Genomic DNA, 16,395 nt, shown 5'->3' with positions numbered 1-16,395 from the left:
AAGACACCTTCAACTAGCTCCTTCTACACTGCCTTTCCAGAGTCACTGCATCCTGCATTACCTTCGTGTTCTTGGTTCTCCTGAGTTCCCTCCTCTCCAATAGGTGCAATTTCACCCCCTGCACCAGGTTCCCCAGGAGAAGCAGAGTTGTGTTGTCCCAGGCTCTGAGGGCTACACACGCTGGTGTCCAGGGAACAGAGACAATGGATGAGCACCTCTAGTTAATGGGATTAACTGTTAATTAATTATTAGACATGGATATAGTGGGGATAGCCCAGACCTGAGCTTTACAGGCATTCAGCTCTGTGTAGCCAGGTACAGCAGCAGGCAGTGGCCTGGGGAGACAAAGCCTTGAGGGACACCCCCCCCAGACCCAGTGTGAGCAGAGTGCACTGCTTTGCAGCCCGACCCACAATGCTTCCCCGGCAGGCAGACCCTTTCAAAGTCCATGGTCTAAAAATTCCATTCCTGGACTTTGTTAATGCAATTCTGCCCGAGAACTGATCTTGCACAGCAGGCAATCACACAGTCTGCATTCATCAGCCCTCCTTAGGAGAAGGTGGGAGACCCAGGTGTCCATAACTTGACCAGAACAGGAAGGACTTGGGGAGAAATCATGATCCAAGAGCGACTGTGGCAGGTCCTAGATACATCCTGGGCAGACCCTCGCACCCTCTCAGCTCTGCTCTGCGGTTCAACTGCAGCCCTTGTGCTACTGAAATGGCTGGGACGTAGGCAGATCCAGCAGAAGATGGAGGAGGCAAGGAGGACACGGGATCTAGCCCTGGAGCGAATGGAGAAGGCAGCTCGCAGGTTTAAGCAAGAGGTACTTTAAGGAAAAGCATGTGTATGGGAGGGATTGTATTTTGGGTAACCAAAGAAAGGGGGAAGTCCTGATCAATCCATCTTTGAATGGTGGTTGGGACGTGCGTATTTTGGATCATCACCAATTCTTTTGAGGATCACCACTCTCCATTGTTACCCACCCACCCCAGCCCCAACCCCACTGTAAAGGCAGCATAAAAGCAGTATTTCTTAATACAGACCTGAGGATGAATGATGGATTGGAGTTTGGGACCCTCCAAATGAGATGACCACCTGAGACCTCCCTATGCAATTTTCTCCTCATCCATCCCTACTGCCAAGCCTTCTGCTCCTGTCCTCCTCATCTCTGCCCCTTCACAGGGACCTGTCTGCCCTATTGTCCTCAAAGTACGGGGGGGGCTTCACGTCCCTCCAGCATCTGCACATTGGTAGCCAAAAGCCACTTCTTCCTGCCCACACTCAGGTAAAGGAGCACCTGGATTTTTGGAGGTCAGGTCCTTGGATTTGGGATTTGTCTTAAAACCTGAATAAATACCTATTGCTATTCTTTTCTCGGGAGGGGAGGTTGCAAACAGCCCACATACTTTTTTTTTTTTTTTTTTTTTTTTTCCCCCTGTGTTAATGATAAATTATGTAAAACTTTAGCTGGCTGATCTGCTATTCAACACATTGTCTATGAGTAAGAAGGGGGGTGAAGGCCCGCAGGAGAGTAAACAGAGACAGGTCAAACCTCTCTTACAGGTTCTTGCAACTCTCCAGTCAAGAAGCAGTTTTCTGCCTGTTTTGGTTCTGTTTTTATGAACCAAGGCTCAGCAAATTCCCCGTCAGCAAATTCCCCACTCCAGCACACGCAGTGCGATGTGGGAGGTCTGCACTTCTACAGGGAATGTCTCCCAAAATTCTGCATTCAAGGTCGTTGCTGGGCAGATGTTAGAATTGGGTACTCGCAGCCTCAACACCAGCCTTTCCTGTCATTTTCTTCCCTCTGCACCCCATTTCCTCCCCTTTGCAGAACCCAGGCACCCAGACCGCACACATCCTCTCGCTGACGATGGTGGAGCTGGTAGAGAAGCTAAAGGAGGGGTCCCTGTCCCCAGAGAGTGTCCTCTATTCCTACATGGGCAAAGTGAGTGATACCTCCAACACGGGAGAGATGCTGCGGGGCTCTTCTGCAGTGGGGGTTTTCAAATTAAAAAAACACCTCTTTGCTGAGAGAACTAACAATGCTGAGGATCACAACTTGTCAATACTGTGATGGCTGAAGGGTGGTTTATGGGTGAGTGAGTAGGACAGAGATACAGGGCAGGAAATTATCCCAGCAAGAAATTTCTAAAGTTTATAGGTAAGGCCTGAATGATGAATGCTGGAGGTCTGAGGAGGTTGGATTTTCAGCTTGCAAACTCAATTTAAATGCTGTTTCCTTCCTTCCGTCCGTTCATCTGTCTTGCTGCTCTTTGCCTGACCTCTCTGGAGAGGCTTTGGAGGTGACTCGGGAGGTGAACTGCGTGACAGACTTCATTCACGGCTGTGAGGATCAGCTCCAGAAACTGAAGAAGCAGAAGGAGAAGGGGCTGCTCTATGGCATTCCTGTCAGCATCAAGGACCACATTAACTGCAAGGTACATCCCTAATTCCCCCACCTCTTGGCTTGGGGCGGGGAACAGATCAGGATGCCCAGTCCTGTACTCCGCTGGTCCCATAAAAGGAATCCAGTTTGTTCCTTTTCACCTCATCAGGCCTGGCAAAGAGTTCCCTCAGATAAGGATGTTTTGGACCAAATATTTGTGGGACAGCAAACTTGCCTTTCTTCTCATGGAAAACTGTTTTCTGCAGAAATGTCTAACCTGCTCAGATTTGATTTTCCCTCTGGCAGTCAGATCCTGCTCTGCCTGTGGGAAAAGTTAGGTGGGAACTTTGTCACAGGAAGCATCAGGACTTAACGTTTGTTATTGTCACAGCTCCAAACAGCTTCTTTCCTGGTACCTAAAGAGCTTTGCTTCCCATCCCCAAGGGCCACATCTCCTCTGGAGGGATGGTGAAGTTTCTGGGCCAAGTGATGGAAGAAGACAGCGTCATCGTCCGGGTTCTGAAGAGCCAGGGGGCAATCCCCTTCGTGAAAACCAACATCCCACAGACGATGATAAAGTAATCGCATGTTCGCCTTCATGAAAATGCTACAAAATGTGACTCTTGCTATCTGAGAGAGGGTGGACCCACATGCACAAGCTCCCACCCTTGTCCAAGCTAATCATGCATGTTGAGTTAATTGCCTCCTCATTTCACTATGAAATTATTTCTCTTATATTTGATGCCTCTTTCTTGGTAAATTCAGCTGTCCCAACAAATCTACTTCATGCTGATTCTGCCTGCTGGGACTAATTTCACACTCATCCCTGGGTGGATGCTCTGTGCCCTGTATTTATGGTTTGGAGAGACAGAAGTACCTCACTCACCTGCTGATCTTCCTCTCCCCAGCTACGACTGCAGCAACCTCATCTTTGGCCAGACACTGAACCCTCTCAACCACCAGAAGAGCCCTGGGGGCTCCTCAGGAGGGGAGGGAGCTCTGATTGCAGGAGGAGGCTCCATCCTGGGCATCGGGTCGGATGTAGCTGGCAGCATTCGTCTGCCGTCCAGCTTCTGTGGGCTGTGTGGATTCAAACCCACAGGCAACAGAATCAGGTACATCCAAACATCTGCCCTCTTCTTCTACCCACTGTGGAGATTGCAAAGCGTCCACCACAGTACTTTGAACTTTGCAATAGTGTCTGTGGTTTCATCTAGGTTTATCACCTTAACCTGCCTGTTTCCTTGTGTCAGCTAGGGCTAAGGGCCCTGTTAATGACATGGAATCTCCATCCATTAATACAGAAAAGACTTCCTTAATTTTTAATATCCTTGGCCAGGAAGCTGAAAGCAAATATTACAGGGTCATCTCCTTTTCAGGTGTTTTCCAGCCCTTGCTTTGCTTCTAAGAGTTTTCTATTTATCAGAGGTAGTTTGTTCACAGACGAGGAATTGGATGGACCAGGGAAAGGAGATGATAAAAACAGTCTCTAGTCCCTAGCAGCTTACAGACCATGGAATTCTTCCTTGACTAGAAAGTGTCAAGTCTTTGCAGGACCTCTTGCCGTCCTAGATGTTGACTGGGGGCAAATGGAAAGTTTGCAACCTAGCATGATGACCCAGCTCACAGCAAGTGTTTAAGGCCAGGCTGGATGGGGCTTTGAGCAACCTGATCTAGTGGGAGGTGTCCCTCCCCATGGCAGGGGGGTTGGAACTCGATGATCTTTAAGGTCCCTTCCAACCCAAACCATTCCATGATATGATTCTATGATTCTACTAATCCGCTTCTCCCATTATGTTCCTAGCAAACTGGGTGTGGTTTCTTCTATCACAGGAATGAAATCAGGTAAGTCCGTCCATATGACGGGTTCCTACTGTCATACCTTTGCTTCTTACATCTCCTCCTCGTGCTGCTGAAATGCCAGGATATGTGCTTGCTCAGTTATGTGTCTCATGACCAGCCAAAACCAGTGATCTATAGACCAGGGCCTGCCTTGTGCTATTGCACATACCTTTTTGCACCATTTGTTCTGTTCTGGGTGGTGGTAGGCAAAAGCTGAATCTGACCAGAATTGAAGCAAGACCCATTCAGGCAATGCAACGTGTCGCAGTAAGAAATGTGAGATCTGCATCCCGAAATCCTGTGATATTTCACTGGAGATGCTTGCAGGAGTCTCTGCTGGCTTCAGCTGCTGCCAGGCAGTATTGCTGTTGGTGGGAGGGCTGCAGTCCTTGCTCCTCTTGAGTGAGCCCTGTGCCTGCAGAAGCCTGGCCCAGAAGGTCAGCCTCAGTAGGTTGTCTCTGCTCTGAGACTTACAGATTGTCCCTGCTGGACCTCCTTGCTCATTTCTTGCACATTACACTTGTTCCCCATTCCTCTTCCCTGGCCTGACTGAAACTCTTCCATGGCCCCCTACCAGTAACTATGAGACATCACCAGCCCATCTGCCTGCGGTGACAGGACCTTTGTGCTTGCAGTGACGGGGATGCTGGGCCCGATGGCGAGAGATGTGGACAGCCTGGCCCTCTGCATGAAGGCGCTGCTCTGCGAGGAGATGTTCCGGCTGGACCCCACCGTGCCCCCCCTCCCCTTTGATGAGGAGGTAAGGCTTAGAGGCAATACCGTGCCTCCATTTGCCCAGCAACAAAGTGAGATCTGGGGAGATTCCTATCTGGTTTCATGTCTCAAGATAATGAAGGACCCAGGGAAGCAAGTGTCCCTCTGAACAGAGTACACCCAGCATGAGCAACCACAAGAAGCAGACACACAATAGGGTTGGCACGCCCCAGTTGACTTCATTGCCCCCATCATTCCTCCAATCCAGGAGACCTCAGCTGCTGCCTCTCTGAGCCCTGGGAATGGTCCAATCTTGCAAGTCTCATGTCTGCAAGTGATGTCCTCTTCTCACAGGTTTACACCAGTTCAAAGCCACTTCGGATTGGGTATTATGAAGGAGATGGCTACTTCCAGCCCTCACCCAGCATGAAACGGGCCGTCCAGCAGACAAGAAAGCTTCTCCAGGATGCAGGGCATACTGTGGGTTTTCATGTGGTGGTTGCCTGGAGCTGTTATCCTGCTCCTTACAGAGTTTGGACAAGCCACTTCCCATCTCCGCTTTTGCTGCCCATAAAACAGGGACCATCCATCCCTGCTGCAAGGATCCCAAAGAGGAAGGCACATGCAAGAGTTTGTTTCCCAAACCGAAGTGATCTTGCTTACATTCCTGGCCTAGCAGACAGGAGAATCACCTTCAGATATCTCCAAGTCACCCTTTTCTAAAGCACTGGTTTTTTCATCATGTTTGGTGTTCCCATAAATATCAAACTCACAACAGTTTCCACGATCCCTCAGCTGTTAAACACAGTTTACAGATTTCTTGGTGGGTAAGTGGGAAGGGGTTGGAGCATTTGACCCCTCAGGGACCCCTTCTAGCCTAAATTATTCTGTGGTTCCACCAACGGGAGTTTCCATATGGGAGCTGTTCCAATGATGCAAATTAATTAAAAATTGAAGCCTCTAAAAATTCTCCTCTAATGTGTGGAAAGTGGAGCCTGCACCAGGTCACAATATGTGCTAATGCCTTGAAGAGGGGAAAGGACAGTGGGCAGATGCCGCTAACCCAGGTCCCTTTGAAAATGGGGTCTTGCTGTCCTACAGCAGCCAGGAGGGAATAAACTACCCACCACTTCCCACACACCTCCCTAGTGAGACAGGGGGGTTCACAGAGGGCTCTATGAATCATTCATCTTTGTTCCCTCTTGAACGGGGATGGTTTTCTTGCAGCTTGTTCCCTTTGCACCGCCCAAGATTGACTACGTGGTAGACGAGCTGTTCACCAGAGGGATTTTCTCAGATGGTGCTGCTCACCTGGTGGACTGCTTGTGAGTAAAACCCCCATTTCAGTGTGGGCCATGAGACTTGGGAATGCACAGCCAGTGTGTGCTGCATCCAGAGTGTTTAGATTCTTGAGGTCACAACCTGAATAACGAGCAGCAGAGGAGCAATTTCTGGAAGGATGAATTTAGCATGAGCAGCAGCTCGTTCACAAGAGCAGTTCACGCACACGGATAATGCGGTAGGGTAATGAGATACCATGTGTCAGCAGTGCTGTGGCAACTGTTTTTATGTGTGTGATTAGTCCATGGCACATGGGAAACATCACACATTAGAGAACTTCCCGTGGAGGTGTGGTGGGGTAGCCCTGGCTAGCAGCCAAACACCCACCCAGCCCTCTTCATGCCCAGGGCTGTATGTGGTCCCACCTCTGCAAAGCACTCCAGAGCCTTTACAGCACTGACAACATAGGCAGTAAAGTATTTATTTCTCTATAACTTTTGCAGTGAGCACTTACTCCTGAGCGTCTAAACCCCACGTGAGCAACTCTTGCTCGGTGTTTCGGATTGAAACAGGCAGATTTTGTCTTCTAGCAACTCCCCTCTAGGACAAACCCTGCTTTGGAAACAGCACCGCTGTTGCTGTAGCTCTGGCACAGGTGGCTTGTCCTGACTTCTCCTTCACTCTCTGCCCTTCCAGCAAAGGAGACATCGTGGATCCCAACCTGAAATCCCAGTACAATACTTACAGGCTTCCTACTCTGGTGAAAAGGATCTTGGCTATCATTTTGAAACCCATAGTAAGTGTGTGGACACCTCAGCTGTGTTAGAGGAAATCTGCAAGGTGGGGAAGTTTCCGCGTGCAGGGAGGTAGGCTGCTCTCCTCTGGGAGTGCTTTACTGCTTCTTGTTAATTGCCTGATGGGCTTCATAGTCTTAAATACAACTAGGCCCTAAACCCAGGCTGAACTTATCAGGTGGGTCTGACAGTCTTTTGTGGGAATTTTGCATGGGGAGGTCGAAATATGATTAATTCTCAGGAAGCCGTGAGCCATACAGCTCATCCCAGCAATGGGCTCTGGGAGAATGGATATCACTAGCAAGGATATGAACAGCATCCTCACATCCAGAAGATGCTCTCCAGGGCTAGCAGTGTGGTCTGGAACCTTATTGGCATGGGCTGTTGTGATTAAATGTATAAATTAATGGGGGGGTAAAACCATTTCATTGGAAACCATGCCTGTTCTTCAGAGGCACTTCTGCTGGGACAAGAAGTGTGCCCAAAATGCAGTCAGATGGTAGCCAGCTATTTCGGCTGCATTGCTGTTGACTAATCCCAAATTTTTCTCTTCTCTCTGAAAGTACCCGCGAATCGCTCGGGATCTCAGCGCTCTCTGTGGAGTCGGGTAAGATGCACTGAAGTACCTTTAGAGAAAGGGGATGCACATGGATGTGTCCAACGCTTCATGCAGGTAGACGCCAGCTCTCTGTGCAAAGCCCTGTCATGGGGTTGTGCAGCGCAGGCTGAGCCAGGTGAATATGTGCTGCATCAGCACCACCTGGGATTAGCACAGTGTTATCCAGGGCTATGCAGCCAGAGATTTATTTTAAGAGCTCAAGGATCCTCATTGTGGCAGGGCTGGGATGCCTCCATGGAGATCAGCACAGACGAATAGGGGGTACTTTCCCCATCAGGTGGATTCTGGTACCCAGAGCATCATGTGCCAAGTTAGTGCAGAGGTCTCTGCATGCAGGTGCAGTGTGGTGTGAAGTACCTGTCCCTCCAAGAGAGACAGAGACACACCAAACTGGGAGCAAGTGGATTTGGAAGACTGCCTTTGTCTAGATGCACTGGCATGGTGGCACACTTTTAACATAAGCTCTTTTGATGTACCTGTAAGCATGTGTGAACCCAGTGAAATCAGCTGGGTGATCCTACAGCTTGTTCACAGAAGCACCATGTGGTTTCCATAACAATGGGCTGTCTGTGCCTTTTGTTCATTGTTTTCTGTTGCCACAGTCCCAAAGCTGATTAATTCTGCCACCTTTCCAGGTCTGCCAAAAACCTCTGGGATCAGCATGGAGCAGTGGCGGTAATGTGATTTTTTTTTTTTTCTTTTTCCTTACTAAATGTAGTGAGAGATCCCTAAAGTTTCTAAGCAATTGCTTTGAGCTCTGTGATAGATTCAGGGTTGGAAATGGATCATGTGGAAATGAAGCAGCTGGGCTTTTCTTTGAAGGTCAAGCTTTGCAAGAAGTTATAAGAGCTCAAGGCAATAGATGTTGATGTGAAGGTCTCTGCTTATTGGAGAGCAGGGAAGAAAGATTATCCTTTGGCCTGTGTATTCTAAGCACAAACAGTATGAGAACAGCGACTTAGATGAGGGTTCATTTTTTTTCTTCTTTCTGTCTCTTGGTGCAAATCCTTAATTTCAGACATTAGCTGCTATTGTCACAAGCTAAGACCATGCTTGAACTATCAAGCAGAGCCTTTAGGAGTCTAAAATTGTACTTGCGAACTCTTTGGCTTCCATGGATTTCATATGAACTCATTTGGGATAAGGAACATAGGACAGGAAGCATTCTCCTGGACATCTGAGTCCAGAGCTGCCTGCAAACTAGCAGATGGTTCCTCTTTAAAAACAGTTGAATTTTATGTTTGCATTATTTTTTATTGGTTGGCTCCTCTCCTCCCAGTTCTGATGGTTGCAAACCTTCATATTTCCCGTGCTGTTTATTCACTTCCAGTTTATCATTTTATTCCTGTCCTTGAGCTTAAATAGCACCTCTCCTCTCTGGTATTTTCCACTGCCTCTGTCATCCTTCATCTATTTATAGAAAGCAACTGTATCCCCTTTCAGCTGGAGTTTTGCAAGGCTGAAGAAGCCGAGCTGTTTTGGTGTCCTCCCACAAGGCAGGATTTGTGTTCCCTGGGACACCCTCGTAACCCTCCCCGAGAAGGAACGTGCCCCCAGCCTGCCCCATGCAGCCCCCATCAGTGCCAGGCACTCGCAGGAGGTGCAGGTTCACGTGCAGCAGGTCTGACAGATTATAGGGCAGAGGAAAAACTCCTACAAACCTGCCCAGTCACTGGGTTGATGGGAGTGTTCAGAAGGAAATGGATTAAGGGGTTTTTTTAGGTGCAAACAGATTCTTTCCGCACCCCCCCCCAAAAAAAAAAAAAAAAAAAAAAAAGAACTACAAAGAAAACTCTCAAAAAGATTTGTCAGCCTCGGAGATATTTTGGATTGTTTTTCTTGACTCAAAACATATTCACATTTGTCCATCTACTGCAAACAAGAGCTGATTCAAAACTTTTTGGCTGGTGACCAGCTTTTCTCTCAGAAAAAGAAAAAAAAAAATCAGGTTAGTTACACTGACTGTATTTCCTGGAAACCCATCGCATTTGTTGAACTTTCAGCAGGAAGGATCTCAGACTGGAAACTGAGGTCAGACTAAAAAAGCCCCTCGTGGCTGGGGCTTTTGCAAGAGATATGGAAGACCCTTGTGCAGAAAACTTGGAGTGAGAGCGTTGTGCAGAACAGGGGCTGGACCATGGGACAAATGTGACCCTGTAACCAGAATACGGCTGCAGAAGCAGCCGTGGTCCATCCGTGTCTACTTACTAAGATAGAGTGGAACAGCTCTTTGAGGACGGATTCATTCATTGCCTGCTGTTCAGCAAAGCTGTAGTAAACCAGACCACAAACCTAGATCTCTCTTGTATCTACAGTGCAAGCCTGAAGCTGAGCCTCTTGCACTTGCGGGGGGAAGACCTTGGGCTTGCCTAGCTGTCTCTTGTTGCTTCTTTTTCCTACCTGTATCCTGATGCAGAATGAAAGAAGGTTTTGTGAAAATACTTTGAATTAGTATCTTCTAGATTCTTCCACCAAAATAACTAAAGCTTTCAGGAAATTTGACTTTATAGTCAGGTAGAAGTAATTCTTCAAACTACTGTTGATCTGCATTCAATAAAATTCAAAGGCAACATCGTTCACAGGAAGGATTGGGTTAACACTTGAAGAAATCAACTCTGAAATGCCCACCTAGCATTAATATTTATGTCAGGGCAGCACATGGTATTCTGACAGGAAACCTAAGGGTGAGAGAACAAAATCCATCGGCTCTTTCAAAGCACAGCTCGGATTTTGTTTGATTTTTCAGTTGTATCCAGGAAGAGTTTTTTCCTCCTTTTCTCATGCTGTAGGCATTGATCTGCCTCTGCTGTCCAACAGACATTGTTTGTCATCTCCTCTGTCTTTCCTTCCAGGTTTACTGCACTGAATTCATTGCTAAGTGGAGGAAGCTGAGGCTGGATGTGATTCTTTGTCCTGCGCTGGGGCCAGCCTTTAACCTCGGCTACGCTGGGAAGCTATTTGGTAACGTCCATTGAGGTGTCTCTGGATGCATCCATGGTGGTGTTTGTGGGCAAGATATTTTGGTCTCTTGGACATCCCCCAAACCATGTGCAGTGCTTGGTCTTCCCTCTGGGGAAGAAAGCAAAGGAGACGTTTCCTCTGGGTGGGTCTTCTCATGCCCCCACCTCATCTGAGCTGCAGGTGTTTGGATTATTATGGGGCAGCAATTAGTGGCAGATCTGTCCCAGTCATTCATGGGTGAGTTTTCCCTGCGTCATCTGTCCTGTAGAAAGCCCAAGAGCTATTCTTGCAGCAGAGACTGGCTGTGAGGATAGTTGTCAGAAGGGTGGTAGACCTTAGGATAAGGCCAGACTCTTCTGAATATGGCCATTTTACATTGCCCAAGACTTTGAAAATAGAAAAAGGCTCGTTGCCTGTGACTTGCAGAAAAAGGTCATTTTTTATAGACTCCAGCAATCAGTCAGGGTCCTCCATCTCTCTAGCAATGACCCTTTGGGATCCAAAATCCCCAAGATGGTGTTACAGAAGTGCACACCTGGATTATCTTGGAAAAAGAGCTGGGATTTTTCCCTGAGGTATGGGGGATATAGATACAGACTCTGAATCAGATCAAATACTTGCATCTGTCTGTCACAGAGCAAATCTAACCTCCACCTGACTGACAGGTGTGTCTCTTTCTGGTCTCATCAGCCACGTGGCCCTCAAACCTCTCCATCAAAAGAGCCTTTGAAAGCAGCATGTTTTCACAGTCTCTTCAGGTCCAGCAACCCCGTTCTACAATTCCTGCAACCCAAATTATCATCGCAAAGTCATTGCTGGTCCAGCACACTAAATTTTGCTATTTTGCATGCTCTGTGTGATCTTTTCCAGCTGCGACCTCCTATACCAATTTATACAATGTCTTAAACTTCCCTGCTGGGGTGGTGCCAGTCAGCACAGTCACGAGAACCGACGAAGAAGAACTGAAGCATTACCGAGGGCACTACGGAGACCCTTGGGATAAGAGGCTGAAAGAGGTCAGCAGAGAAAAGAGCTTAAGTCTTAGCAGAAGGTTGTGGCTGGCACAGTGACACCTCTGGCACATTGTCCCAAGGCTTGTCTGCATCTTCTGATGAGAGGGGGAACCTGTTTAGTAAATGTAGTTTGCATGCACCACATTACTACCCTGCATGTGGTGCAGCTGGGCTGGTGTACATCAGCCTGACAACTGTCCCCTTGCATGTCTTCCTGTAACGTCAAAAGAGGGAGTTCTCTCTTCTGCCTCCCCAGGTGCTCTGATGCTCTGACTCAGCACCACGCTTAATTTTTGCAGGCTGTGGAAGGAGCCGTGGGGCTGCCGGTGGCCGTCCAGTGTGTGGCTCTGCCGTGGCAGGAGGAGCTGTGCCTTCGCTTCATGAAGGAGGTGGAGACACTTACCCACGGCACGAAGAGAAATGTGTGATTCCTGGCAACCTGCCCCCACTGTGATGACTTTTCATTCCCTGCCCTTCTCTCCAGCCATCTTCTACCTGATGCACAAAGCAAAGTAGACAGTGACCTGCAGACTCTGAACCACTCTTTCACTAAACTGGCAATAAGTGCTCTTTTAAAATAGTCAGCAAAAATCGCATCTCTGTTCAGATTGTCCTTCTTTGTTAGAATTAAATTGGGTCAAAAAAAAAAAAAAAAAAACAAAAGAAAGGAGTGAGAGTTAATTCGGGACCAATGGAGTCCAATAACTATAACGTAATGATATCTGTTGTATGATACGAGACCAAAGACCTCTTTACCCCAATATTTTACTTCCAACCGTGGGCAGGAGCAGATGTTTGTGGGAGACTATAACCCGGTAAGTGCAGGATTCCCTCTCTGGCTGTGCTGTTGGTTGGCTGGGAGACTTTTTTTGCAAATACTTGCAGTCAGGCACCATTTTTAATAGCTGCCAAGAAAGCTCTCCTTCATGAACTTGTTGGGCCCCTTCCTGACTTCATTTACTCTCTTGATCTCCGCACCATCCGGTGGCAGTGGGCTCTGCAGTTTAGTTGTGCAGTGAGTAGTGAAAAGCTTAATTTTCTTTGTTTAAGCATAAGCTGTGAGACATGGTAACTGGTCTATCTTCACTCCTGTTCCTTGTTGTTTCTCCCAGTTAAGCAGTGGGAAAAGAAGGTTGGAGATTTCCTATTGCCTGTGAGCACTTGAGGGAAACCTGAGTTTAAGCATTTCCGTGGCTACCTTTAAACCATTCACGCTGTTTGGTGCTTCCAACCTCACTGTGATAATTGGGTGCTGTTTCTCGACCCGTCCTTCTCTCTCTTAGAGGTGGAGGAAGAGGCTGGAAGGGAAGGTGAAGGGGATGGAGGAGACTGAAATGCTTTGAATAAGCAAGTGTGCCTTGAAACAAGCCATCAAAGTTAGCAATGGTCCGTGCCTTCTCCAAGCCTGCATATCTCTCCAGGCACTGGAGTATTTCCCCAAGAGGAGGAGAGAGCTACAGGGCCAAGGGGTGACTCTGCTCTTGTTATTCATCTGCCTCCCAGGGGCTGCACAGAGACACTGCCAACCTCCAGCAGCCTCCCATGGTCACAAGCAGGTCTGAGTCACACAGATGAGTCCTGGCTCTTCGGCCCTGACTCACCATCCTCCACCCAGCACAGAGCAGGGAGAAGGTCCACAGCACAGCCCTGCTCCCAGAAGATGCCCTGTCTCTGCAATACTGCTGCTGGGCAGCACCAGCCAGAGAGCTCCTGCCTGATGGGAGCCTGCCAAATGACTGTGACTATCTCAGGCCAGGAGCAAAGGATTTATAGCTGTCCTCTCATAGGGAAGAGATGGGAGCTCACCACTAAACAGGTAACCTGCCCATGGTAGTATTGCTGGCTGGATCTGAGGATGCACAGACCTTGTTTTGCAGGGCAAGGACAGTGTCCTTGGCTCGTGTATCCCTCCATATCTTTGCAAGGCTGAATGAAGTGAAGGGGTCCTATTTCTAAAAGGAATTTCCCCATGCATACTTACGCTCTGCATTCCAGCTGCTCTTTGTGGGTGGCTCTGGAAGGGATTTACAGTTCCTCCCACTCTTCCCTCTCCTGCCTCCAGCCAGTCATTAGATCTCAGGATCCTGCAGAATTAGCTCCCCGGACCCCACACCCAAAGGGAAGTCCTCACTACAGTCCATCAGATACTGAAGCAGAGTGCATGGGTGCTCTCAGCCCTGGTTTCTTGGCACTGAAGTGGATGAGGTAGAGAAAGGTCCAGAAAAAGATGGAATAGGTGTTGGGGAGACAAGATACAGGTTTGGACCAGATGTAGCGGTCTGTTCAGGAATTTGAAGAGCAGATAAATGCCTCATCTTGGCAGAGAGCAAAGCACCTTCTGGAGTAAAACTCAGGGTCTTTCTCAAGTCAGGCTGTCCATGATATCCATTGGCATTGCTGCAAGAATGTGGGAGGGAAAGTGGAAAGGGTGATGCTCAGAGCAGTCTGGCAAGTTCAGACGCTGAAACTCAAGGAGGGAAAGGCCTTTTGTAGGGCATGACTTTAGGTTTGCAGAACAGTTCTTCCTCTAGACCTCCCTGGGGCTGGCGAGAGGATGTCAACTCCTTCTCACACCCACTGGCACAGAGCTGCTGTGTTTCAAACCCTTCCGTGACCCCTTCACCATAAGCTGTTGGCTCAGCCCTTGGCCATCTGCACCCTGTGTTTACAGAGTTCTTGTCCAGCCACCTGGCACTGACCAAAGTCCAGGCTTTGGTCTGTCTCAGAGAACTAAGTAGAAACGCTGCTTGGGCCAAAAGGGCTTTACTTGTTTCTCTCATCTCCACCACGATATCCTGGCTGCGGTCTTTGTTTTGATCATTAGTCTTCCTTCCTCCTGATTTTAAGAAGAATTTAAATCCGTTCTCCTCAGCCCATGTTTCATTCTGTGTCCAGGTAAGTAACTGAGCAAGGTTGAGAGGTTGAGTCATCAGAAAATCCAGCTTTTTTATTTGGCTTTAATTTCTTTTGCAGGGTTTATCTTTAGGTTGCAGGTTAGGCTTTGTATAGCCAGGACATCAGGAGCAAATGAAACTCTCTAGATCTGATATCAGCAGAACATGAGTTGTAAGGACAGGTCAGTTGGCCTCTTACAGCATCCAAATCGAACAGAGCTCTTGGGTGTCACAGAAAGTGGCAGAGGGCTTTAGAGACACGAACGGTCGTGAAACTTCAAACAAGTTTCAAGGGGGAAGGTAGTTGAAGTAGCTCAAAGCGAATGTTTAAACTATAGGTGAAATGAAACACCTTGACATGGCAAGGCTCACCCTTGAAACAGAAAAATGCAAGAATTAGGTTTGGTACATCTTTCACTCTGAAACAGCTGTTAGCTGCACAAATCCTCATCTCTCCAAGCACAGTCTCAACCTGCTTTTTTCTCTTTTTTTTCTTTCTTTTTTTTTTATTTTTTCTTTCTTTTTTTTTAATTTTTTCTTTTTTTCTTTCCTTTTTTCTTTCCTTTTTTTCTTTCCTTTTTTCTTTCCTTTTTTCTTTCCTTTTTTCTTTCCTTTTTTTTCTTTCCTTTTTTTCTTTCCTTTTTTTTCTTTCCTTTTTTTTCTTTCCTTTTTTTTCTTTCCTTTTTTTTCTTTCCTTTTTTTTTTTTTTTTCTGTTACTGTTCTCCTACTTCACACTCAAATCACCTGGCTTCGCCCCTGCCCTGCTTTCCTATGGTGATACCAGTGAAGACCCAGCCATGGAGTAGCTGGGAACATCCCAGTCCTTCACCACCAGGGCGCTGAAGTCTCTGCTGTCACTTCATGGGGACAGACTTGTGCAAGACACCAGCCATGATGGAAGAAGTAGGAACACTCCTGGACTTCTGGTGAAGACCTAACGGCTCTCTGCAACATCTTTGCTGATGGTGTCTCTACCGTGCTGGAGAAGTTGTAAGCAGGATCCATACAATCCACTCAGCTATGGAAAGGTCCAAGGAAAAGAGTGCAATACCCACAAAAGTGGAAAAGATGCAGGGATGTTCAGGAGAGAAAGCGGTCCCTGCTGTCGGAGGTGTGAGAGTTGATGTGGGAGGTTTCTCTCCCCATCCTATCGCAGTTTATTCAGGGAGAGCCAACAGGGTCCTGGCTGAGCAACATGAAAAAGAGTTGATAGAAACAGACCCCCACCTCTCAACTGATGTTCTTTGTTGTCAGAAAGGTATAGAATAAGTAGTGGCAAATTTCTTTCCAGCTGTTATATTCTGTGAGTGTTGGTGGAGTTGGACTGGAATCGAGGAAAGTCTCATGCTTCCAATAGATATTCCAGGGTGAAATGAGTCAGAAACTGGAGAGTTCCCAGAAAACATTTATTTAACCCTCTTAGCCAACTGGATAAAACTTCTCCAAAGGGGACCAGCCCATTTCACTGTCATTTCAGCATTTCGTGAAACGTCTTTAAAATTCTTTCAGAGCAGCGTAGTTAACATACCTCATCTTGTAAATTGTTTTGAAAAAGCGCCTCAAGTGTTTGCTTCTAAAAACATGAACATGAGACACAACTGTCAGGGTTTATTCTTTGTTATTCTAATCAAAATGAAGCCAAAACTGACCTAAAAATAGTGATTACTGATTTAGAGGAAGGACAGTTATAGAAAATTTCAGTCAAAACCCAGCAGGCTTGAGAGTGAAGTTGCTGAATAGAGTGTGATGAGAGCACATCAGTGCAGTTTTGCTTTTGCAAAGATGATGTAGCTCTTGCTGGGGACAGGAGTGGACTCTCTGAGTTGGTCTAACTGCCTTTTTTCTGTGATGGTCCAAAGTGAAGGAGATGTCGTGGATGCCACA

At 47.4% G+C, this 16,395-nt stretch overlaps 1 protein-coding gene across 1 annotated transcript; it reads left to right on the top strand.

Moving 5' to 3' along the window:
• The first annotated feature begins 616 nt into the window (after positions 1–616).
• LOC141467225 (vitamin D3 hydroxylase-associated protein) lies at positions 617–12,255 on the top strand. Its single transcript, XM_074151677.1, has 15 exons — positions 617–826; positions 1,838–1,951; positions 2,301–2,444; positions 2,837–2,970; positions 3,301–3,507; positions 4,197–4,237; positions 4,870–4,994; positions 5,303–5,428; positions 6,176–6,273; positions 6,926–7,025; positions 7,587–7,630; positions 8,278–8,317; positions 10,495–10,603; positions 11,474–11,619; positions 11,916–12,255. Exons 1-15 carry the CDS (start codon positions 617–619, stop codon positions 12,042–12,044), a joined length of 1,767 nt encoding a protein of 588 aa, XP_074007778.1. The 3' UTR covers positions 12,045–12,255.
• The last annotated feature ends 4,140 nt before the right edge of the window (positions 12,256–16,395 follow it).

This window comes from Numenius arquata, chromosome 8 (genome assembly GCF_964106895.1).
Source record: "Numenius arquata chromosome 8, bNumArq3.hap1.1, whole genome shotgun sequence".
NCBI lineage: Eukaryota > Metazoa > Chordata > Aves > Charadriiformes > Scolopacidae > Numenius > Numenius arquata.
The sequence above is the reverse complement of the archived record's forward strand: the minus strand, read 5'-3'. Positions and strand labels throughout refer to the sequence as shown.

Excerpts from the sequence above, each read along its gene's own strand:
- LOC141467225 (XM_074151677.1), top strand. The coding sequence starts at position 617 with ATGATCCAAGAGCGACTGTGGCAGGTCCTAGATACATCCTGGGCAGAC. Across the intron at positions 5,429-6,175 it reads TCCAGGATGCAGGGCATACT|CTTGTTCCCTTTGCACCGCC; the intron begins GTGGGTTTTCAT and ends GTTTTCTTGCAG. Across the intron at positions 6,274-6,925 it reads GCTCACCTGGTGGACTGCTT|CAAAGGAGACATCGTGGATC; the intron begins GTGAGTAAAACC and ends CTGCCCTTCCAG.